This window comes from Triplophysa rosa, unplaced genomic scaffold, assembly GCF_024868665.1.
Source record: "Triplophysa rosa unplaced genomic scaffold, Trosa_1v2 scaffold167_ERROPOS501511, whole genome shotgun sequence".
In the NCBI taxonomy this organism is placed as follows: domain Eukaryota; kingdom Metazoa; phylum Chordata; class Actinopteri; order Cypriniformes; family Nemacheilidae; genus Triplophysa; species Triplophysa rosa.
The window spans coordinates 16,130-35,598 of record NW_026634168.1 but is presented as its reverse complement, the minus strand read 5'-3'; the positions used below and the strand labels follow the sequence as shown (position 1 = coordinate 35,598).

General features: G+C 40.4%; 1 protein-coding gene across 1 annotated transcript in view; it reads right to left on the bottom strand.

Annotated features, from left to right (window-relative positions):
• The window catches only part of LOC130549735 (potassium channel subfamily K member 5-like), a 38,327-nt gene extending 19,819 nt beyond the window's left edge, over nucleotides 1-18,508 (bottom strand). Inside the window, exon 1 of the mRNA XM_057327044.1 lies at nucleotides 18,063-18,508. Coding sequence (XP_057183027.1) covers nucleotides 18,063-18,248 — 186 coding nt within the window. The 5' untranslated portion in view covers nucleotides 18,249-18,508. The remainder of the gene's footprint in view (nucleotides 1-18,062) is intronic.
• Between the last annotated feature and the right edge of the window lie 961 nt (nucleotides 18,509-19,469).

The following is a 19,469-nucleotide window of genomic DNA, read 5'->3' as shown; positions in this document are numbered from 1 at the left end:
AGACGCGCAACGCGGGGAAGAGTCGCGCGAGTATGAAACAGGCTATGTGTGTGCATCAAGTTTAAACGGCTCGTCCGCAAGACGCGCAACGCGGGGAAGAGAGCGAGTATAACACAGGCTGTGTGTGCGGTCTTCTGAATTGGACGGTTCTTTAGTATTTATTTGCCTAATATGATCGATCTGACTCTGCAGATGCCATAATAACACACTCTCTTTTTTTTTTTCATTAGGCATAACGGAGGTGCGCTCACTCTGTTGGTTAGCAAGAATGCCACTCAAAGCAGGCTTGGAACAGACGCGTTTCCTATATTTCACATCGTTTCCACATCGCAGCCTCTTGCGATTAACAAATCGCAATGTCTCACATCGCGATTGCGATTCGATTTCGATTAATCGTTCAGCCCTACCGCTCTGTGTCTGCGCTCACTGCAGCTCTCCCCTCCCTCTCAAACATGACACCGGCTTTGAGTGTGACTGGCTGATGATTGGCTGTTCTGCCTTAAGTCCCGCCTTTCTTGGTGTGTTAGATTTATCAGTCAGCTTGTGCTGAGGAGGCGGGAACTTATGATTTACATCTCCCTTTTCCAGGTACTTTGAATGAGTGTTTATGCTTTCGAGGTTTTTAAATAAGCTTGATATGTGTTTGGGAAGATGTTCTGTTTATGTTTTGTTGACATGTCGAGTGTTTTCTGTATTATATTTCCTTTTTTAGACTAATACTAATTGCTAATTGGGATATTGTTCAGCAGCTATAGCTAAATTCGGTTATGTATGTGGCATGCAATGTATAAAGTAACTGTGATGAAGAAGGTGGGGAATTGACGAGGAGGAGGGACAAATTGTCATTGTTAAGCAGTGTATTTATGGGTTTATTGCCAGTGCAATTGATTTTGATATTTTGAGTATTGTTTGTTGATTAGCTGAATACTTTTGTGGATAGTTACCTGTTGTGTTTGATTGTACCTGTTGAGGAGAAAAAAGTGAGAAATGATGTAGTTGTTTGCATACCTATTGAAGAACTATGAAAGAAAGGTGTATATTATTTTAATGTTTAAAAACAGTAAATTGTACCATTATTTATACCACCAGAGAAAAAGCTTTGTGTGGGCGTTTTTTTAATATATATCTCCCCTTTTCAAGGCACAAATAATCAAAATTTAGCAGTCACAGTCCTGTCAGACCCATGTCACTACATCAAGCTTACAAACGAGTGTGTTTTTATACTTTTATAGTATCACTCATTTAAATGGGAAGCTTTTTATATCTTGTATGTTATAGGCTACCTTTTGTACCCTTCTGTCATTGTATTCATCGTTTTTATTGTTAACAAACAAACCATATCAATCCCCTTTTTGTCCCTTTTGAAAAGCTTGCTACGCCCCTACTTGCATTGGATGTCATTGAAGTGTTTCACATCATGTTCGGCTTCGGCCAAGAATTTTCGTTTCGGTGCATCCCTANAGTGGTTCCTTTTAGTTATTTTTATTTATTATTGTCAAATTAATACTCTTCTCCTATTTATGTTTAACAGCTTAAGTTATTAAATTATTCACTTAGGGTCCAAAAGCACAGTTTCCTTTGTTATTTTTGTTTATTATTGTTAACTTTCTTCTCTTATTTATGTTCAACAGCTTAAGTAAAGTTATTCACAAGGAGAAAAAAAGGAGAGACAATTTTTGTTACTTTTTGCACTTTATAATAACTGAATGTACTATGTTCAATTTTTTACTTGAGTTCAATAAAAGTTTTGGTTGAAAAAATTAGAATCGTGTGAGAGAATTGTGATCTCAATTCCCATGGAGAAAAATTGTGATTCACATTTTAGCAAGAATCGTGCAGCTCTACTCTGATGAATGCTTACCTGGTCCTACCAGTCAACACAGCAGTGTGTGAAAGAGGATTCTCCACCATGAAGAGAGTAAAGTCTGACTGGAGGACCAGCCTGAGCCCGGTCCTGCTCCAGAGACTGATGTTTTTATCAGTTGAAGGCCCAGCTCTTAAGCACTTTGACGCCGGACTGGCAGTTAAGAGGTGGTGGACCAACAGCCTACGACAACGTCGCCCAGGGTTTAACCCCTGGGAGTCAAGACAAATGTATAGCAACACTGAAGATACAGAAGTGCTGGACTAAATATGACACAGAAACTTGCATATACACTACTGTATATAGGGATGCAGCGATTACCGAGGTTTACTATTAACCGCGCTTAAAAACGTCACGGTTAATTAATCGTAAAGGCACGGAACGGAAACGTTGCAACTTGCACAAAATGAAAACAAAGTTACATCAGCGGTGCACCAGCTTAAAAAGCCGTGCTTATCAGAGACACGGAAGCCACGACACACACTAGATTAACTATGGCAGAGAGACCAAACAGCCAATTTTACATGTACATTCACAATCAAGGCTGTAGTGGTGACAGTTGAGCTTTCAGTGCAACGTAAACAAACCATGAGCCATGTAAGTTAACAGAGTAGCACACCGGATGAGAAGCGTCACGTCGAGGACGGCTCACAGGATGCGTACATTCTGTATGTGCAAGCTCAAATTCAAAGTCTACTCCTGACGCAAGTTGAACCAATTTAACTTATTTGATGTTATTAATTTAGCGAATAGGCTCTATATCACGTTGATAAATCCATTTTAGTTTGCTGTAAACGAAAACAGTGGGGGGAAAAAGCATGTGATCCGTGCGCGCTAGCTCTTAAAGGGACAGCAGCATAATAAATATATCTGTTTTAATGCTCATCAAACAACAAAAAACAAAGACAAAACACACTCACTGCTCCTGACTGATAGACTTTAATATGGTTTGATCTATATTTCAGTATACTGTGAAGACTATGAAGTGTTATTTTACATTTGACTCCTTTATTCAGCTTCTGTACCTAATAACCACAGTTAGACCAACCTGAAACACCTAAAAAGCACTGTTCATTTTATATGTGTGTTTGCTTTATTACATTTATTTGTGATATTGCTCATAATTTGATAATTTGTTCTAATTTTATTACTAACTAATTGACTATTATTATTAGAGTTTGGCAAATAGTTTATTGGTATTATGAGCTTATTTACTAAAATTGCATAGGTAAAAAAATAACTAATAACTAGACATTATTATTTATTTATTACTTTTTGTGGCAGGCAAGTAAATTTTTTGTCAGGGCCAGTAAAAATTTAGAAATGAATGTAGACATAATCGTGCAATCGTGATTATTCCTCAGACTATAATCGTACCAACTAGGGATGCACCGAGTGTTCGGCCACCGAAAATGTTCTGCTGAATATAGCAAAAAATGCAAGTTCTGTGTTCGGCTGAATATGTGAAGTGGCCGAATAAATTTTACCGAACATGACTCATGATACGATCAAGCAGCAACGAGAGAGAGAGAGAGAGGGAGAGAGAGAGAGAGAGAGAGAGAGAGAGAGAGAGAGAGAGAGAGAGAGAGACACGTGCACTCTTTATTACTGCCGCAAACATCTTGACACGTGCACTCTTTATTACTGCCGCAAACATCTTGGCAGTGCGTGCGTGTGTGCGCATGTGTGGAGCATTTTAAAGTGTCAGAGAAAGACACAGCACGGGACTTGCCGCACGGAAGTAAATTTCCGAATGAAAGCGTCTTTACCGGTCGGTAACTTTACTTCAGACGGAAGCGGGCTGTCTGACAGTAGCCCCGCCGCTCGCGACATCCTTTGACATCATACAGTGGTCGCGTGCGCACAGTTCCCTGTTCTAAACAACTTGTCAAAGTATGTTCTGTGCACCTTCTGAGAGAGCTGTCAGCTTTTGTGGGCGGAGTTTGGAGGAGACGTGAACTGAAATGGTTGTCAGTCAGCATCAGTCAGAATTGCTTGCATTCAGGGGCGTCGCACCCGTGGGGAAACACCCACACTTTTTCCAGTGAGAGGGTTCAACATCTGCACTTTTTCCACAGTTTTGCACAAATGCCTTACAGCAGTCGCTCCCCCGTTTCTCTAGCCGCTCTGTAGGGCTGTGCGATTTGGGGAAAATATCTAATTGCGATTTTTTTGACAGACATTGCGATTGCGATTTGATTTGCGATTTTAACTTTTCTAATTCAAACTTCAGCTCAATATTGTTGTGTGGAGCACAGTATGGGTATAATTACCCTGCTGAAAGAAAACAACAAAAAACATTACAGAAATTCTAATTGTTTCCATTAAAACCATTACAAAATTCATTTTTGTAGTGTGTTTTGGGCATTATTCAAATCGGGCTTACTGTTGTTCAATTGGTTCCCAGCTTCAAGATTACATCACACCAATAGAATCCAAATACCAGTGTACACTATTATAGTTTCCATTAAAACAAATACAACTCCCATTGTAACCCTTAAATCCATAACATTTTCTATTGTGTTAGTGAATTATTAAAATAGTTCATAGGTTGCATAGGCTGATTTATTATTTTTTAAGTATGTGGGATTTTTTAAAACAAGTAGAAAATGTGCTGAATGTTTAATTTCATCCAAGTGAAATTAGCAAAACAGTTAGATAGAATTTACATTTGTTTGAAACGCGGAGCTAGGCGTGAGTTGACACAGGGTGCGCGCGTGCGTCAAGGCAAAAGAGGCTGTGTGTGCGCATCAAGTTTAAACGGCTCGTCCACGAGACGCGCAACGCGGGGCAGAGACGTGCGAGTATGAAACAGGCTATGTGTGCGCATCAAGTTTAAACGGCTCGTCCGCGAGACGCGCAACGCGGGGAAGAGTCGCGCGAGTATGAAACAGGCTATGTGCGCATCAAGTTTAAACGGCTCGTCCGCGAGACGCGCAACGCGGGGAAGAGTCGCGCGAGTATGAAACAGGCTATGTGTGCGCATCAAGTTCAAACGGCTCGTCCGCAGCCAGTTATTAGAAACATAAATAATATAACATTAATGGCATGTTTACAATTTTTGTGTTTTAACCCTGGTAGATGTTATTGGTTTGGTCAGGATGCTTAAAGAAAACTGAGACTGAATGTTTTTGATTTAAATACAATTTGCCTACTGTTGTGACAGTAGCTCAAACCTTTCTATTTAGCTGCTTTAACTGCATTCAACTTACATTTGCCCATGAATTTATTTAAAATAACACCAGAATAAAATCTGCCATCCCTCATCTTTTGCAAATTGTGCTTTAAAGTGACTTTACATTAAATCCAAAGGGATACTTCACCCAAAGATTTATTCACCCTCATGTCATTCCAACCCTGCTACTTTTAAAAAAAAACAGTACTAATAGGAAAGTAATTAAATCTACAGTATCTTACTGGTAAACCTGCTGCAAAACTACAGCAACGTTTTACGGTGTATATGCATATATATATACTGTATATATATATATATATATATATATATGTATTTATAAAAATTTGACTATAGGACATTTAGTCAAGGAATACGACAGATGACAGATGTCACAATACCCAGACATGCCTTTCCAGCTTACAGTGCATGACAATGGCCCTTAAACAGACAACAAAATTACATAAGAATAGGAGTGTATAGAGAATTTGCAATAATACCATGATATATACATGACATGGAAAACTGTGAGTTTATATGCTTGGTTTAAGACGGTCCTCCCCATCACTCCACACATTTGCATAAAATGCTGGGCTCTAGGCGGGATCTTGTTAGGAAATCTATTATTACACGAACTATCTCGTAAGACTAAATGGTGCTTGTTGATGGTGGGAGCGTAAGATGATCAGTCTTCGTCTTGATCTGACATTGGGGAGTTGAAGTATGTAGTCGGAAGCTTGTCATCTTATGATTCTACGGTACTGGGTCTTTGCCGTTCTCTGTGTGGTGCATACTTAGTTGAGTATTCAGTATGATATACAACTGAAATAGTGCACGGAGATGAAGCCGATTGTCGTATGTGTTGAGTAAAGGTTCTCATCTATTGAATAATTGGTTTTGATGGTCTAAGTAGTGAGTTATTTATGCTCAGGATGCGAGATTATTATTGGCGAATCAACTCAACACATGGTGCAATTTTATATATTACCTTTTAGATCTCGATGATCACAGTTAGTCTTGTGATTACCGGGTGTTTCTCGACTGTTGCATAATCTTGTGTACTTGGTGGTATTCTTTGCGCATTGGGTATGGAGTGTAATGTATAGGAAAGTGGGTGTTAGAGCTTGAGGTGGTGAAAGGCGGTACGGATTATTGCAGAATTACGTGAATTTGTAGAAGAACAACTAGGCTCGAGTGTATGTAAAGTGATGAAAATAAAAGCACAACAGTCCAGTATCACAAGTAAAAGTCACTTTAGAGTAGTAAAAGACTTACTAATAACAATTAATAAAAAACATTTCCCAGTGTTAAGTCTAAAAATACTTACAAAACCGTTTGAATAAACGAAAGTAAGGAAAATGGTGCGGGCACACTTAAAGAACGAGAGCTCTGCCATTATCACTACACAAGGAAACTCGCAAACATTACGGACAACAACTAATAAGCAGTGAAGCAAGTTTTACCTTGTTTATCATGTGCGTAGTGTCTGGACTTTTGATCATCCCTTGTATGTTTTGCGATCGGATAACTCCCGGTGCTGCAGACGGGGAGCTCTGTCATCTCACGAAAACATTGTATGAAAAAAAACTTTGCATGCCAGTAGTTTACACAGGACTGGCGGGAAATGTGAATTTGATACTCCTTCATTCTTCATGTTATGTAGTTTACTTTGATAGGTGAACTGTCTTTCCCACGTCCAGCGCGACATCCGACGGGTTTTCCCAGATCGCTTCACATATGTATAGTCAGTAACAATGACAGGTGAAAACACGCACGTCCCTTCGCGAGCATATCACGCTCTAATGAAGGGAAACGGGGAGTTACAAATTGCCTCATTGTAATCCGTCAAAATAGCTGACGGACGGACGAACGGCCTTCAGATTTTTCCGTCACTGGTAAACATTTTTTGTCAATGACAGAGAATTTTCGGTTAACACGACCTCTGGTACACACACTTACAGGAAAATCTGGACCACGGCCAATCCGAGGGGCGGTCCGCCCTTCACTATCTCTGATTGGTTTAGACCACGATATGGGCCTAAGGTGTGTCTGTTGTTGAATCACAGGGAGACTTTCAGAGTCGCGAGACTTTTTTTCTCCCTCGACCGGCTGGTCGCACTGGTGCGACCTCAGATTTTTCTTAGTCGCACCATTGAGAAATCAAGTCGCATGTGCGACCAAATTGGTCGCACTCTAGAGCCCTGGTAAGTGATGCACCGAATGTTCGGCCACCGGAAATGTTCGGCCGAATATAGCAAAATATATAGCCGAATTTGTGAAGTGGCCGAATAAATTTTACCGAACATGACTCGTGATACGATCAAGCAGCAACCAGGCAGAGAGAGAGAGGAGAGAGACATGCATGCGCTTTATTACTGCCGCAAACATTTTGGCAGTGTGTGTGTGTGCGTGCGTGTGTGTGTGGAGCATTTTAAAGTGTCAGAGAAAGACACAGCACGGGACTTGCCGCACAGAAGTAAATTTCCGAATGAAAGCGTCTTTACCGGTCGGTAACTTTACTTCAGACGGAAGCGGGCGGTCTGACAGTAGCCCGCCGCTCGCGACATCCTTTGACATCATACAGTGGTCGCGTGCACACAGTTCCCTGTACTAAACAACTTTTCAAAGTATGTTCTGTGCATCCGGCCACGAGTGCACCTTCTGAGNGAGACGCGCAACACGGGGAAGAGTCGCGCGAGTATGAAACAGGCTATGTGTGCGCATCAAGTTTAAACGGCTCGTCCCGAGACGCGCAACGGGGAAGAGTCGCGCGAGTATGAAACAGGCTGTGTGCGCATCAAGTTTAAACGGCTCGTCCGCGAGACGCGCAACGCGGGGAAGAGTCGCGCGAGTATGAAACAGGCTATGTGTGCGCATCAAGTTTAAACGGCTCGTCCGCGAGACGCAGCGAGTATGAAACAGGCTATGTGTGCGCGTCAAGTTTAAACGGCTCGTCCGCAAGACGCGCAACGCGGGGAAGAGAGCGAGTATAACACAGGCTGTGTGTGCGGTCTTCTGAATTGGATGGTTCTTTAGTATTTATTTGCCTAATATGATCGATCTGACTCTGCAGATGCCATAATAACACACACTCTCTCTCTCTCTCCCGCTTTCTGTTTTTTTGTTTTGATTAGGCATAATGGAGGTGCGCTCACTCTGTTGGTTAGCAAGAATGCCACTCAAAGCGGGCTTGGAACAGACGCGTTTCCTATATTTCACATCGTTTCCACATCGCAGCCTCTTGCGATTAGCAAATCGCAACGTCTCACATCACGATTGCGATTCGATTTCGATCAATCGTTCAGCCCTACCGCTCTGTGTCTGCGCTCGCTGCGGCTGCCTCCTCTCCCTCCCTCTCAAACATGACACCGGCTTTGAGTGTGACCGGCTGATGATTGGCTGTTCTGCCTTAAGTCCGCCTTCTCTTGGTGTGTTAGATTTATCGGTCAGCTCGTGCTGAGGAGGCGGGAACTTATGTATTTACATCTCCCTTTTCCAGGTACTTTGAATGAGTGTTTATGCTTTCGAGGTTTTTAAATAAGCTTGATATGTGTTTGGTAAGATGTTCTGTTTATGTTTTGTTGACATGTCGAGTGTTTTCTATGTTATATTTCGTTTTTTAGACTAATGCTAATTGAATGGATATTGTTCAGCAGCTAAGCTAAATTCGGTTATGTATGTGGCATGCAATGTATAAAGTAACTGTGATGAAGAAGGCAGGGAATTGACGAGGAGGAGGGACAAATTGTCATTGTTAAGCAGTGCAGAACAGTCAGCTTTTGTGGGCGGAGTTTGGAGGAGAGACATGAACTGAAATGGTTGTCAGTCTGCATCAGTCAGAATTGCTTGCATTGGATGTTTTTTTTCTCAAATCATTTTGCAATGTAGCCTATAATAATCCAACAGTTTTAGTTTATTTGTATTTTTAGCTTATAGGCCTAATGTGGAATGACACTTTAATGAACTGTTTTGTTGTAGGTTTACAGAGTAACTTACATTACATTCTTTTAGCAGTCAGTTATAGGCCTAATTAATATAGGCAATAGTGAAAAAAATGGCTTAATAAACAGAAGAAATGCAAAAAACCATGTTTGGTGTTCGGTATTATTCGGCCTTCGGCCAAGTGTTTCACATCATGTTCGGCTTCGGCCAAGAATTTTCATTTCGGTGCATCCCTAATATAGTCTGTATACACTAAACTATGATTTGAACTACAATAAACAATTATATTTACAATTCAAATGAAATGTCATTTTTTATCTTCGGACAAGTAATTTTTTTACTCTGACAACTAAATGACAAATTTGCTTGCCTGAAGGACAAGCACATGAAAATGTTTTATGTCAAGCCCTGCTGCAGGGTTTGTTTTTAATTGTTCCAAGAGCAGCAAAAACTAGGAAAGCCTTCTAATGACCTCGTAGCAAGAGAATGGCGACACACAGCGACAGAGTCACTGGCAGTGTGTACGCAGCTTAAGACTAACAGATCGACAAAAGGTCTGGGACTCCAGCCCATGCACCTAGAGTCTGCATCAGATCAACTATGTTCCAATGTCTATTGGATCATTATTACTATTAAGCTAAAATTTCTTAGCTGGTGCCCCAAGGTAAACAAAGGGAGTAGTCATCTGACACATGCAAACATACTGACCAAACTCACAAAACCTCTAGTGTCTTGTTTATGGCATCCTACACAATTGGTACCCATGTGAAGATCACTACAGCACCATCAAGTGTATTCAGCTCATCCTTGTAGGATGTTTAGGAGACTAGAAATTATTCACAGACTCAGGCTGCTCGTGTCGCATACTTCTCCAGGTTCAAATGCAATACCAATAAGAGTGGAGCTTATAGATACTCAGGTCTTTCATAATTTAGCCCATTTAGGGGCCCGTTAAATACAGGGTATTGGTACACATCCCTGGGCACAGTATACAATGTACTGCACTTGCTAAATACAAGAGCTTAACAAGTGTATAATCCCTCAAAGCACTCAGAGTTGCCAGGAGCAAAGTACAGCATACAGCAAGAAGATGTGCCAATAAATATTTGACCCCATTGACGACAGCACACTTTTACATAGACTTGAAAACTATGTCAGCGTTAGTGAAATACCTATCTGACTGTTTTCAGTTTGTGGCAATAAAGGGAGCAATAAAGCTATTTCACATCGCTTTATTGCTGCCTGAACTCTCTGTAAGTCGCTTTGGATAAAAAGCGTCTGCTAAATGACTAAATGTAAATGTAACCAATGAGGTGTCACGCAAATCACAAGTCCAGTACAACGTGCCATAGGGCTCAGTTTTAGGGCCTCTGCTCTTTGCACTGTTCATGCTACCTTTAGGAGGTATAATTAAGACACACAGAGTTAGGTTTCACTGCTATGCTGATGATACTCAACTCTATATTTCCTTGAGGCCTCTCGAAACACAGCAGTTCACCAGAACAATGGAATGCATAGTCTGTAAAAAACTGGATGAGTAGCAACTTTTTATTGTTGACCTCTGACAAAACAGAGGTGTAACTTATTGGACCGAAAACCGCCATATGTAACAACCAAGAATACTGCTTAACTACTGACATATGCTCCATAAAACCATCGTCGTCAGCTAGGAATCTGGGCATTTTATTCGATAGTAATCTGTCATTTGAAAACCATGTTGCTAACACCTGTAAAGCCATGTCACTTTCATAATTTCGTCATATGCCTTCACTATCAAATGCAGAAAAGTTAATTCACACATTCAAGACATCAAGACAAGACTATTGTATTGCACCTCCGTGAAGTTGGCACCCCATATAAATAAATTGTCACCAAAACTATACCATTTGTTTGTGCTGATTTGTGCCGCAAAAATGATCGTTTGTGCTGGTTTGGTGTTCAAGATATTAAACATTCTTTTCTTGGCTGTGTGACGTCACTCTCCACCCCATGTCGTCCAACTCCTATCAAATTGGTGCCGTTCGTTTGTGCTTGATTTGTGCCCGTTTGTGCCATTAAGACAAACTACTTTCCTTACCGAGATAGAACGAAGAATTTTGGGGCAGTGACGTCGCTCTCCACCCCATGTCGTTTAAATCGCCCCAAACAGGTGCCTTTCGTTTGTGCTCGATTTGTGCCGTTAAAATGACCACTGTATGTTTTTCCCTGGCTTGGAAATAATAAATATTATTTGCGGCAGTGACGTCACTCTCCACCCCATGTCGTCCAAATCGTATCAAACTGGTGTCTTTCATTTGTGCTCGATTTGTGCTCGTTTGTGCCATTAAAACAAACTCTGTAACTACTTTCCTTCCCGAGATAGGCTATAACAAGAAGAATTTTGGGGCAGTGACGTCACTTTCCACCCCATGTTGTTTAAATCGCCACAAACAGGTTCCGTTCGTTTGTGCTCGATTTGTGCCGTTAAAATGACCCTTGAATGTTTTTCCCTAGCTTGAAAATAAGAAATATTATTTGCGGCAGTGACGTCACACTCCACCCCATGTCGTCCAAATCGCCCCAAACAGGTGGCGTTCGTTTCTGCTCTTTTGTGCCGTAAAAAGAAACATCATAATATCTTCCGATCTTTAGAAATTAGCCATGTTAGACTTCGCTCGGCACTGCACCGAGCGATCGACGTATTACACCAAAGTACCGCGAGAGCATAGCTTCCATACTGCATACTGGAGAATTCTTGAATCGCTCTCGCGGTACTTTTATGTCTAGCTCATCGGTCTGCGCTGTCTGCCTTGCTATTATAAAAAACGTCTTGCTTTCTGTCCAGCTGGTACCATTTAACCTGTCTAGTTCGGCTTGTGTTGCGTGGTGCTGGTAATTACGGTTACTGACATTCTTTTTTTTAGATGTGGAATGTTTTTATCAAACTCCAAATCCATCACTTCCAAGGTAACGTGATTTCATGACTTTCAGTACAAATTATGTGAACTTTCAAATAAGGAGAGTCATTTTGCTACTTCATCCCTTTGTTTGCAGTCTTGTTCGTGGAAGCAGGTATTATCATTTGTTATCACAATGTGTTTCAGTTCTATTAAAAACAAAGTTTGTAGGCTAACTCTGCTTGAAATCATTTGAATGACAAACGATTTGCGTGGTAACAAACTTTTACTCGAGTGCACGATTAAAGTGTTTGCTTTAAATTTTCATGATATAAAACGTGTATTGCAGATGATTAAATAATTATGATTAAACAACAATTTAGCAAGATACGAAGGTTTGAGAAAGTTTAACCAGTGAAGCAATAACAGGTAAGATTTCATTTGGTTTAAAATATTTGTTTAAGCAATAAGTCGAAAACTTGTGTGCTAGTTAGTGCCATGTAAAAATGGCAGAAAGTCAGATGTCATCATATGTCATCTTACAAGTAACAATCTTTATGACTTTTTTATTGACAGGAACACAAAATAAGTGTTCCACACAATGTAATTTAAAAATATTTTTATCTGTATAATGAAAGTCAATTGTTTCTGCCATATGCAAAGAAGAAACATGTACAAACATAAGAGTTTTATTTTAAAGAACTATAGAAACTTTTAAATGGGTATTGTCAGTCAAAGCATAAATCAACTGTAATCTAAATGTGTAAATGAACAGATAACCAAAGCAGAACCAAAGCAGAAAAATTATCAAATAATTAACTGCTGCTCAAAAATCATGGAGCCTTTTAAATGGGCATTTTGACAGTAAATGACATGTTTTTATGAACTAATATTTTCTGCAGAGACCAGTCCACTTAATAAATAACCAAAAGAGTTTAGTCCTCCTTTGTGAACAATATGACATGGGGTTGTATTTTGGTCTTAGCTGAGGACTGTTGTGACGCGCTCAGACAGGTCATCATATTTCTCCCAGCCAAGTGATGTTCTTCTGCAGTAAGCTACGTAATGTCCAAGAGATGCTCTTGTAGGTCCTGGAGTGAATGCAACGACACCTCGCAGAGTGAACAAATGATTGTCCAGGTCCATGTTCACAGGGATTTCAGACAGTGGATGGTTGGTATCCGTACTTGTTTCAATACACAGTAGCTGACCAGTGATGCATCCGTGTGTGACTGAGCCATTGCAGAGGAATTTATCTGATGAATCATCTTTTACTTTCCAGCTATCTGGGCACTCTTGTGGTGACTTCAGTGGCTTCAGACACTTGGACCTGTTCAGGTGAAGTCCATCTTCTAGTGCTGCTTGGAGACTTTACATTCCACCAGTTTGTAGAATGTCTACGTTGACTGGTAGCAGAGAAATGGCTCTTGAAGATTTCGTTTTTCGAGTGCCGTATGGAGAGGAGCATTCTGTGGTGATTGTTGCACTCGGTACTTGTGTCATTGTTGATGTAACAATGTTAGAAATATTGCAATCTCCGTTAACCTGCCTCACACCTGACTTCAGGCAAACATATTGAAATGTTTCCAACAGCATTTTGGCCCTCCTTGTGTAAGCATCTTTTCCAACTCCTTTTGTGACAATGGTCTTCACCAAATCAAATATTTCAATTTTTGTGTGCTCTTTGTTGAGATAGTGGCAAAATGATCCACTGTCACAGAATGCAGAGCAAAGGCACTGGCAAAAGGAGTCAAAGGCACAGGTGTTAGTTACACTCGCAAGCATTTTGTCAATTTTGATGGGTGTTTTAGCGTAGTAGTTGCCATTTTTCAAGACATTAATTTTGGTCCTTTTTCTTTTTAGGTTTGCTTCTGCATGTAACCACTCAGAGCAAGGGGTCAGGTAGGACAGTCGCTTTTTGGGAGGAATGCTGAGTCCTTTCCAATTTTCAACAGGGTCTTTTTCTAGTGATGATGACTCAGCCCCTGTATCCTGTTCACTATGGTCTGCTTCTGGCTCAGTATTAAGATTATTTGTCTCCGTGTGCTCTGTTGTTTTCACTGGTGCAGCAGAAATCCTCATGTTGCCCTCAAGGAATTCAAGATGGCGTTTGACAAATGGTCAATTCAGATTGGCAGGCTTTCATGTTTAAAGAGACCATGTTTTATGTTCTTAAATTCAGCCTCAACATTTGCAGAGCTTGCTGTGTTGTGTACACTTTTGAAGTGTGGAACCATCACAGCTGTCCAAAGAGGGAGGTAGCATGCCATTCTTATAATATTTGGAACAAGCTCTGGAAGGAAATGCAGATTGTCTCTGTCCCTATGTTGTGCTGCATTCATATGACTTTCTTCACAGATTTCTGTGACCCACATTTTCATATCTGTCTGTAATTTCATACCTTTAGTAATTTGACTTTCACTGATTCAATCAAATATCTTCATAAATATATTCTTGAAAACACAATGCCACCCACATCTTGGAATTACTTGGGGACTGGGGGTGAGTAAATTTACAGCAATTTCATTTTTGGTTAAACTAATGCATTAAGGAATATAAAATACAATTAAATATTTTATATAATTAAACAATGAAAAGGCACAAATACTGGATGCAATATTTCTGTGCATGTTTTAATATATGACCTATAAGTAACAGCAGCAAAAACAGTGTAAAAGGATAGAGATGCACCAATTGTGATTTTCTTTGCTGATTCCGTTTTGTGAAACCTGCCGATTCCGATTTTCTTATGAGTGAATTCTACTCTAAAGATGTATATGTATTTGCAGTTTTTTGTGTTAGTAAAGAACTCAATCAGATATATATCACATATATTGGTTGATTTATTCATTTTTTTATATTTGGGATTTTTAAAAACAAGTAGAAGTCGTGTTGAATGTCATTTTACCTAGGTGGAATTACCACAGTTTTAACGTAAGACAAGCAATTAGGTTGAATGGAATTTACGTTTGTTTTACACATGCTGAACTCATGTTGAAGTCGTTCATTCTCTGTCAGAGTTTAGCATCACTGTTAGCATACATACCCCATGTAGACGGAGCAGCGAGAGATAAACTACAGTGCACCTTTTTGTCTGTACAGTAAATGATGTGCGTGCAGTCAGTGGATAGGAGAGATGCGCATCAGTCAGTAGAAACTTGCGGTACGGTGCACCCACATGCGAGTATAAACGAGCCGTTAAAGACAGGCTGTGCGCGCGCACGTTTACATGTGGCTTTAAGTGTACTGACGGCTGTGATGTTCTTGCCCGCATCACGGGCAACAGAAGATCGGCTTGGAATCGGCGAGACGTGAGACTGACCGGCCAGTCACCGGTCCGGCCGATCATACTAAAAACCGGCCGAATCCGGTCTCTGGCCGGTCAATCGGTGCACCTCTAGGAACAAAATGCAATAAATAACAGAAATACAAAATAACAGAAGACATGATGATATGGTAAAATATGCCCATATCAAGTATATTTGGCTTCACTTTTTTTTTTTATCCATCCGTGCGAATGACAGTATCTGTGATCGAATAACTAGTGGATAAACAGCGCTTGCGCGTCTTCTCTCCTTCCTGACTTGTTTGGTGTGAGTGGAGCGTGGCCGCGTGCGCGTCCTCATCTTCCGTGTTCGTATGCACTCTATCTTCCGATGAGCTCCATGTGTGTGCGCGAGCCCTCGGTCTCTCGTATTTAACTGTCACTTGCATTTAAAATCAAAGAAGCCTTTGTAATACAGCAACACATTGTCGAGAAAGAGCAAACAGCATATAGTCGCTCTTTTATGTAGATGTACTGTATTGTGATTTTGTCCGATGATGTTGCATTTATAAATCAGAATTTTAGCAGTGGTTAAAGTGACTGCTGGTGGCATCCCGTTGTAAAATACAGCCATGTTCAGACTTGACTTCGTGTTTTCAAAAAACGTCCTGGGCACTTTTTTTAAACGCCAGCACCGGCGTCTTTTTTTTTTTACTAAAAAAAGCACTTGTCAACTTTTTCTTGTCAAAAAAAGTGCTAACACTAACACGACGTGATTGCGTCACAAATATGCTAATTAGTTTGTGATGTCACCAGCGCCACAAGTCTGTCAAAATCCTATGGGAAACACTGCATGACGTCATCAAATGCCGCTCTTTCTCTCGCCTCTGAGCTTTTAAAGGAACAATACGGCATTTTTAGGAGGATCTATTGACAGAAATACAATATAATATACAAAACTATTTCTTCAGAGGTGTATAAAAGACCTTACGTAATGAACCATTAAGTTTGTAATACCTTAGAATGAGCTATTTATATCTACATACAGAGCGGCCCTACATACATTGAATTCGCCGCCATGTTTTGTACAGCAGCCCTAAATGGACAAACAACTCTACAACGCGCGTTTTCTCCTCCTCTCCGCTGCGGTATCATGGTGAAATGGATCGCGGGAATATCCGTGATCCGTATGGATCGTGCTCTCTGGTGTAGAACGCATGTGACCCACGGATTAACTGAAAGTTTATTCATCACTGAGTAAAAGAATAAAACGCACTTTCGCTCGCTCTCCAGTTTCAGCTCCAATGCGCTCTCGCTCTCTCTCAAGTATCTGGACGAGTACAATATTAAAGCGGTTCCAGATACACAATGACACAGCTAATATTACAACAACAACATATCTTGGTATGTTAGTATGTTACTCACATACTGATCCGAATCATAGCAACCTCCTCGGACGATCTTTCTCCACCGACTCTCTCTGCTGGAAAGTATCTCCATAGATATCTGTGAGTACATATCTGCTAAAAGCCTTAGTACCACGGGTCCTAACGTGTCTCTGCTGTAAAGTCTTTATAATATTAACACAGGTCCTAGCTCCTGCCTGACTTTTATCCTTCTTTTTAAACTTAAAATCCACAAACCTTTTATTTTATGTAATACATAAGACATAGCTCCTTCTACAGTCTTTTTAATGCCCGCAAAATCTCTTCGCTGCGTCAACATGAGAACGACATCTTTTTGTACTGTGGTGGCCACCAACGTGTTTGGTCTGAGTGATTCGTGCCAAATCTATAATACAACGCTAGTGGCCGCTGTTAATTAAGAACTGCACCTTTAAGTGCACAAGTTATTTTTGCAACAGGTTTATCACGAAAGTAGTAGCAAAAGTCAAGGCGGGAAGATCTGAAACTGCAGTAACAGATTTCAGAGGTTGTAGATGCCTATTGTGGTTGCAATTCAAATCAGAATCTAGGAAAACATGTAAATATGTGGAATGGATTTGTATCTGCCAATGTATTTTCTGAATGCCAGTTTACACATTTGTGACTATTTTTCTGCAACTTCAAATTTAGAAGACAGATTTATGAGTTTTTATGAGTTTTGACCACGAGTGCACAAGTTTTCACATAAATATGTTGCCCTGATCAACCACTTGGCAAAATCAGGTCGAGCATGTGTGTACATTTTAGTGAACAGGTACAAATACGTACTTTACAAGTTCCAAAATTAAAATCTATATGCTCTCAAATTTTGCTACTGATTTATCTTCATACTTCCACCTCGCTCTATCCCTCAAGCACTGTAACAAAAGAGATGTGAAAGAAGGGAATGGGACCACAGTTTGCAGAATCATTCTGAATGGGGTGGTAAAGACTGAGCCTACAGCTCAGCTACTCGGGGGATGGGAAACAGGAAACAAAAATACTTGTTTATGCAAGTCTTTTTTCTAGATTAAGGCTAATAAAAGATTATGTGGGCAATCTTTAAACTTTTTGGGCATTTTGCCAATAAAACTGTAGTGAATGTTGGCTCATTCCATACTATGCTGTATCCACATAAAAGAAACCAACAACAACCACAGTCATGAATATTCATTTTAATCCCAAACATTTTACAATGTCTGCTCGTGCTGTACTAGTTAATCAATGAATGTTCTTTTCTTGAACAATTCAACCTTAAACAACCCTAAACAACTGAAATGCCTGTAAACCGACCCAAATAGTTAATTAAATACACTGCTAACACCAAAGTAAAAAAGTAAAAAGGGATATAAATAGAATGCTGGTAGGAAGTCTCAGACACAAGAGTAACTGGTTTAAAAAAGCCTGTGCAATAAATTTACAAGATAAGAATTACCTTCGATGTTAGGTTATAATCTAACAAAAACATAACATTACACAACTTTCATTGCAAAAACGGCAAAAACAGTGGTAATCCTACCTCTAAAATGTGGTCCAAGTCAGCCTTTGTAAGACATGGGTATTGTTTCAATATTTTCTCCTTCTCGGATGTATAATGCTTCACTGCGATTTCCCAGTTCGGTTCCTCTAGAACTTGAAAAATTGCTGCCCCAATGGACAGGTAGAAAATAACAGCAGATGTCAGAACTGGACCCTTATCCACCATAATGCAATGAAGTGTAGAGATTCTTGGCTACCGAAACAGTTCGCGCATGCTCCCCCTATCAATTAACTGAGCGCAAGCACAAACTCCTCGTCTGTTTTTAATGAAGATATTGTAGAACTTCCTAACCAGCATTCGCAAGAAAAGACATCGCCGAAAACTGTACTGGGCATTAAACAAAGTATCTTTTTCGAAAGCACCTGTCCTACTAAAACACGCGCGCCTTTTTGCTGTAAACACTAGGAATGTTTGCCATCCACGTGCGTCTCTTCCGCAAGAGTGTGCTGTGCTCGCTGTAGAGCAAATTGGGTTGAGCCACCCATAGTGGGCGGGGCTTGACATGCTACAGTACCGCAGCTTCTCCAACAGTTTCTTAACAGTAGTTTCTAAACCGCAGCCACAGAACCGAGGGCGGAGCTTACGTTCTTAAACGAAGTCGCGCCACATACAAGGACACTTTTCAGTTCGTAGTACATGTATAAGTTAATACTATAACCAGTGATGTAGTCGAGGGTATACGCAGGTATACGGCGTATACCCACTTCTTTATCAGTCGGCATTGCGTACACCCACTTGTATAGGGTGTGCACGATGTGCACGTGTATACCCTCGGTAATTTGTCCATGTTTTGTCATAAAAGTCGTGAATAACAGGACAAACTGAACGAACTGCTGCCAATATTTTAACGCCCATGACTCTACATCAGCGTTCTACAAGCGCTCATCAATCGAATTGTGATGGCCAATCAAATGAACGAAGCCGAGCATTACTGTCCAATCAAATGAAAGAAGGCGGGATCGAGTTGCTTTTGACAGAAGCCATGCTCGAGGTCAGTTTAACTTTGAAAGAGCGCAATGTAAGTAAGCTAAATGTGTTATCATAGAAATGTCAGTGGTAGTTCACATGTCACATTACTAAAAACGCGTGAAAAATGCTGCGTCGCTTCCTTTCTCTTTCCACAGCTCTCGGAAGTTTGCGCGCCCATGTTGTCGTTTATTTTGGGCGCGCTTGACCCGCGTCAACATGGTAAACGACCGAATGTAAAATCCAGTCATATAAACTACAAAACGCCGAAAGTGACAAAAGACACTTGCGTTGTCATTGTAACAGTAACGTTATTGTATTTGTCTCATGTGTCTGTTGTTGTTAATTAAGCATCAATAAAAAAACACTAACGTTATTAAAACACTAACGTTATTAATGTTTTCATTGGATATTAATGAA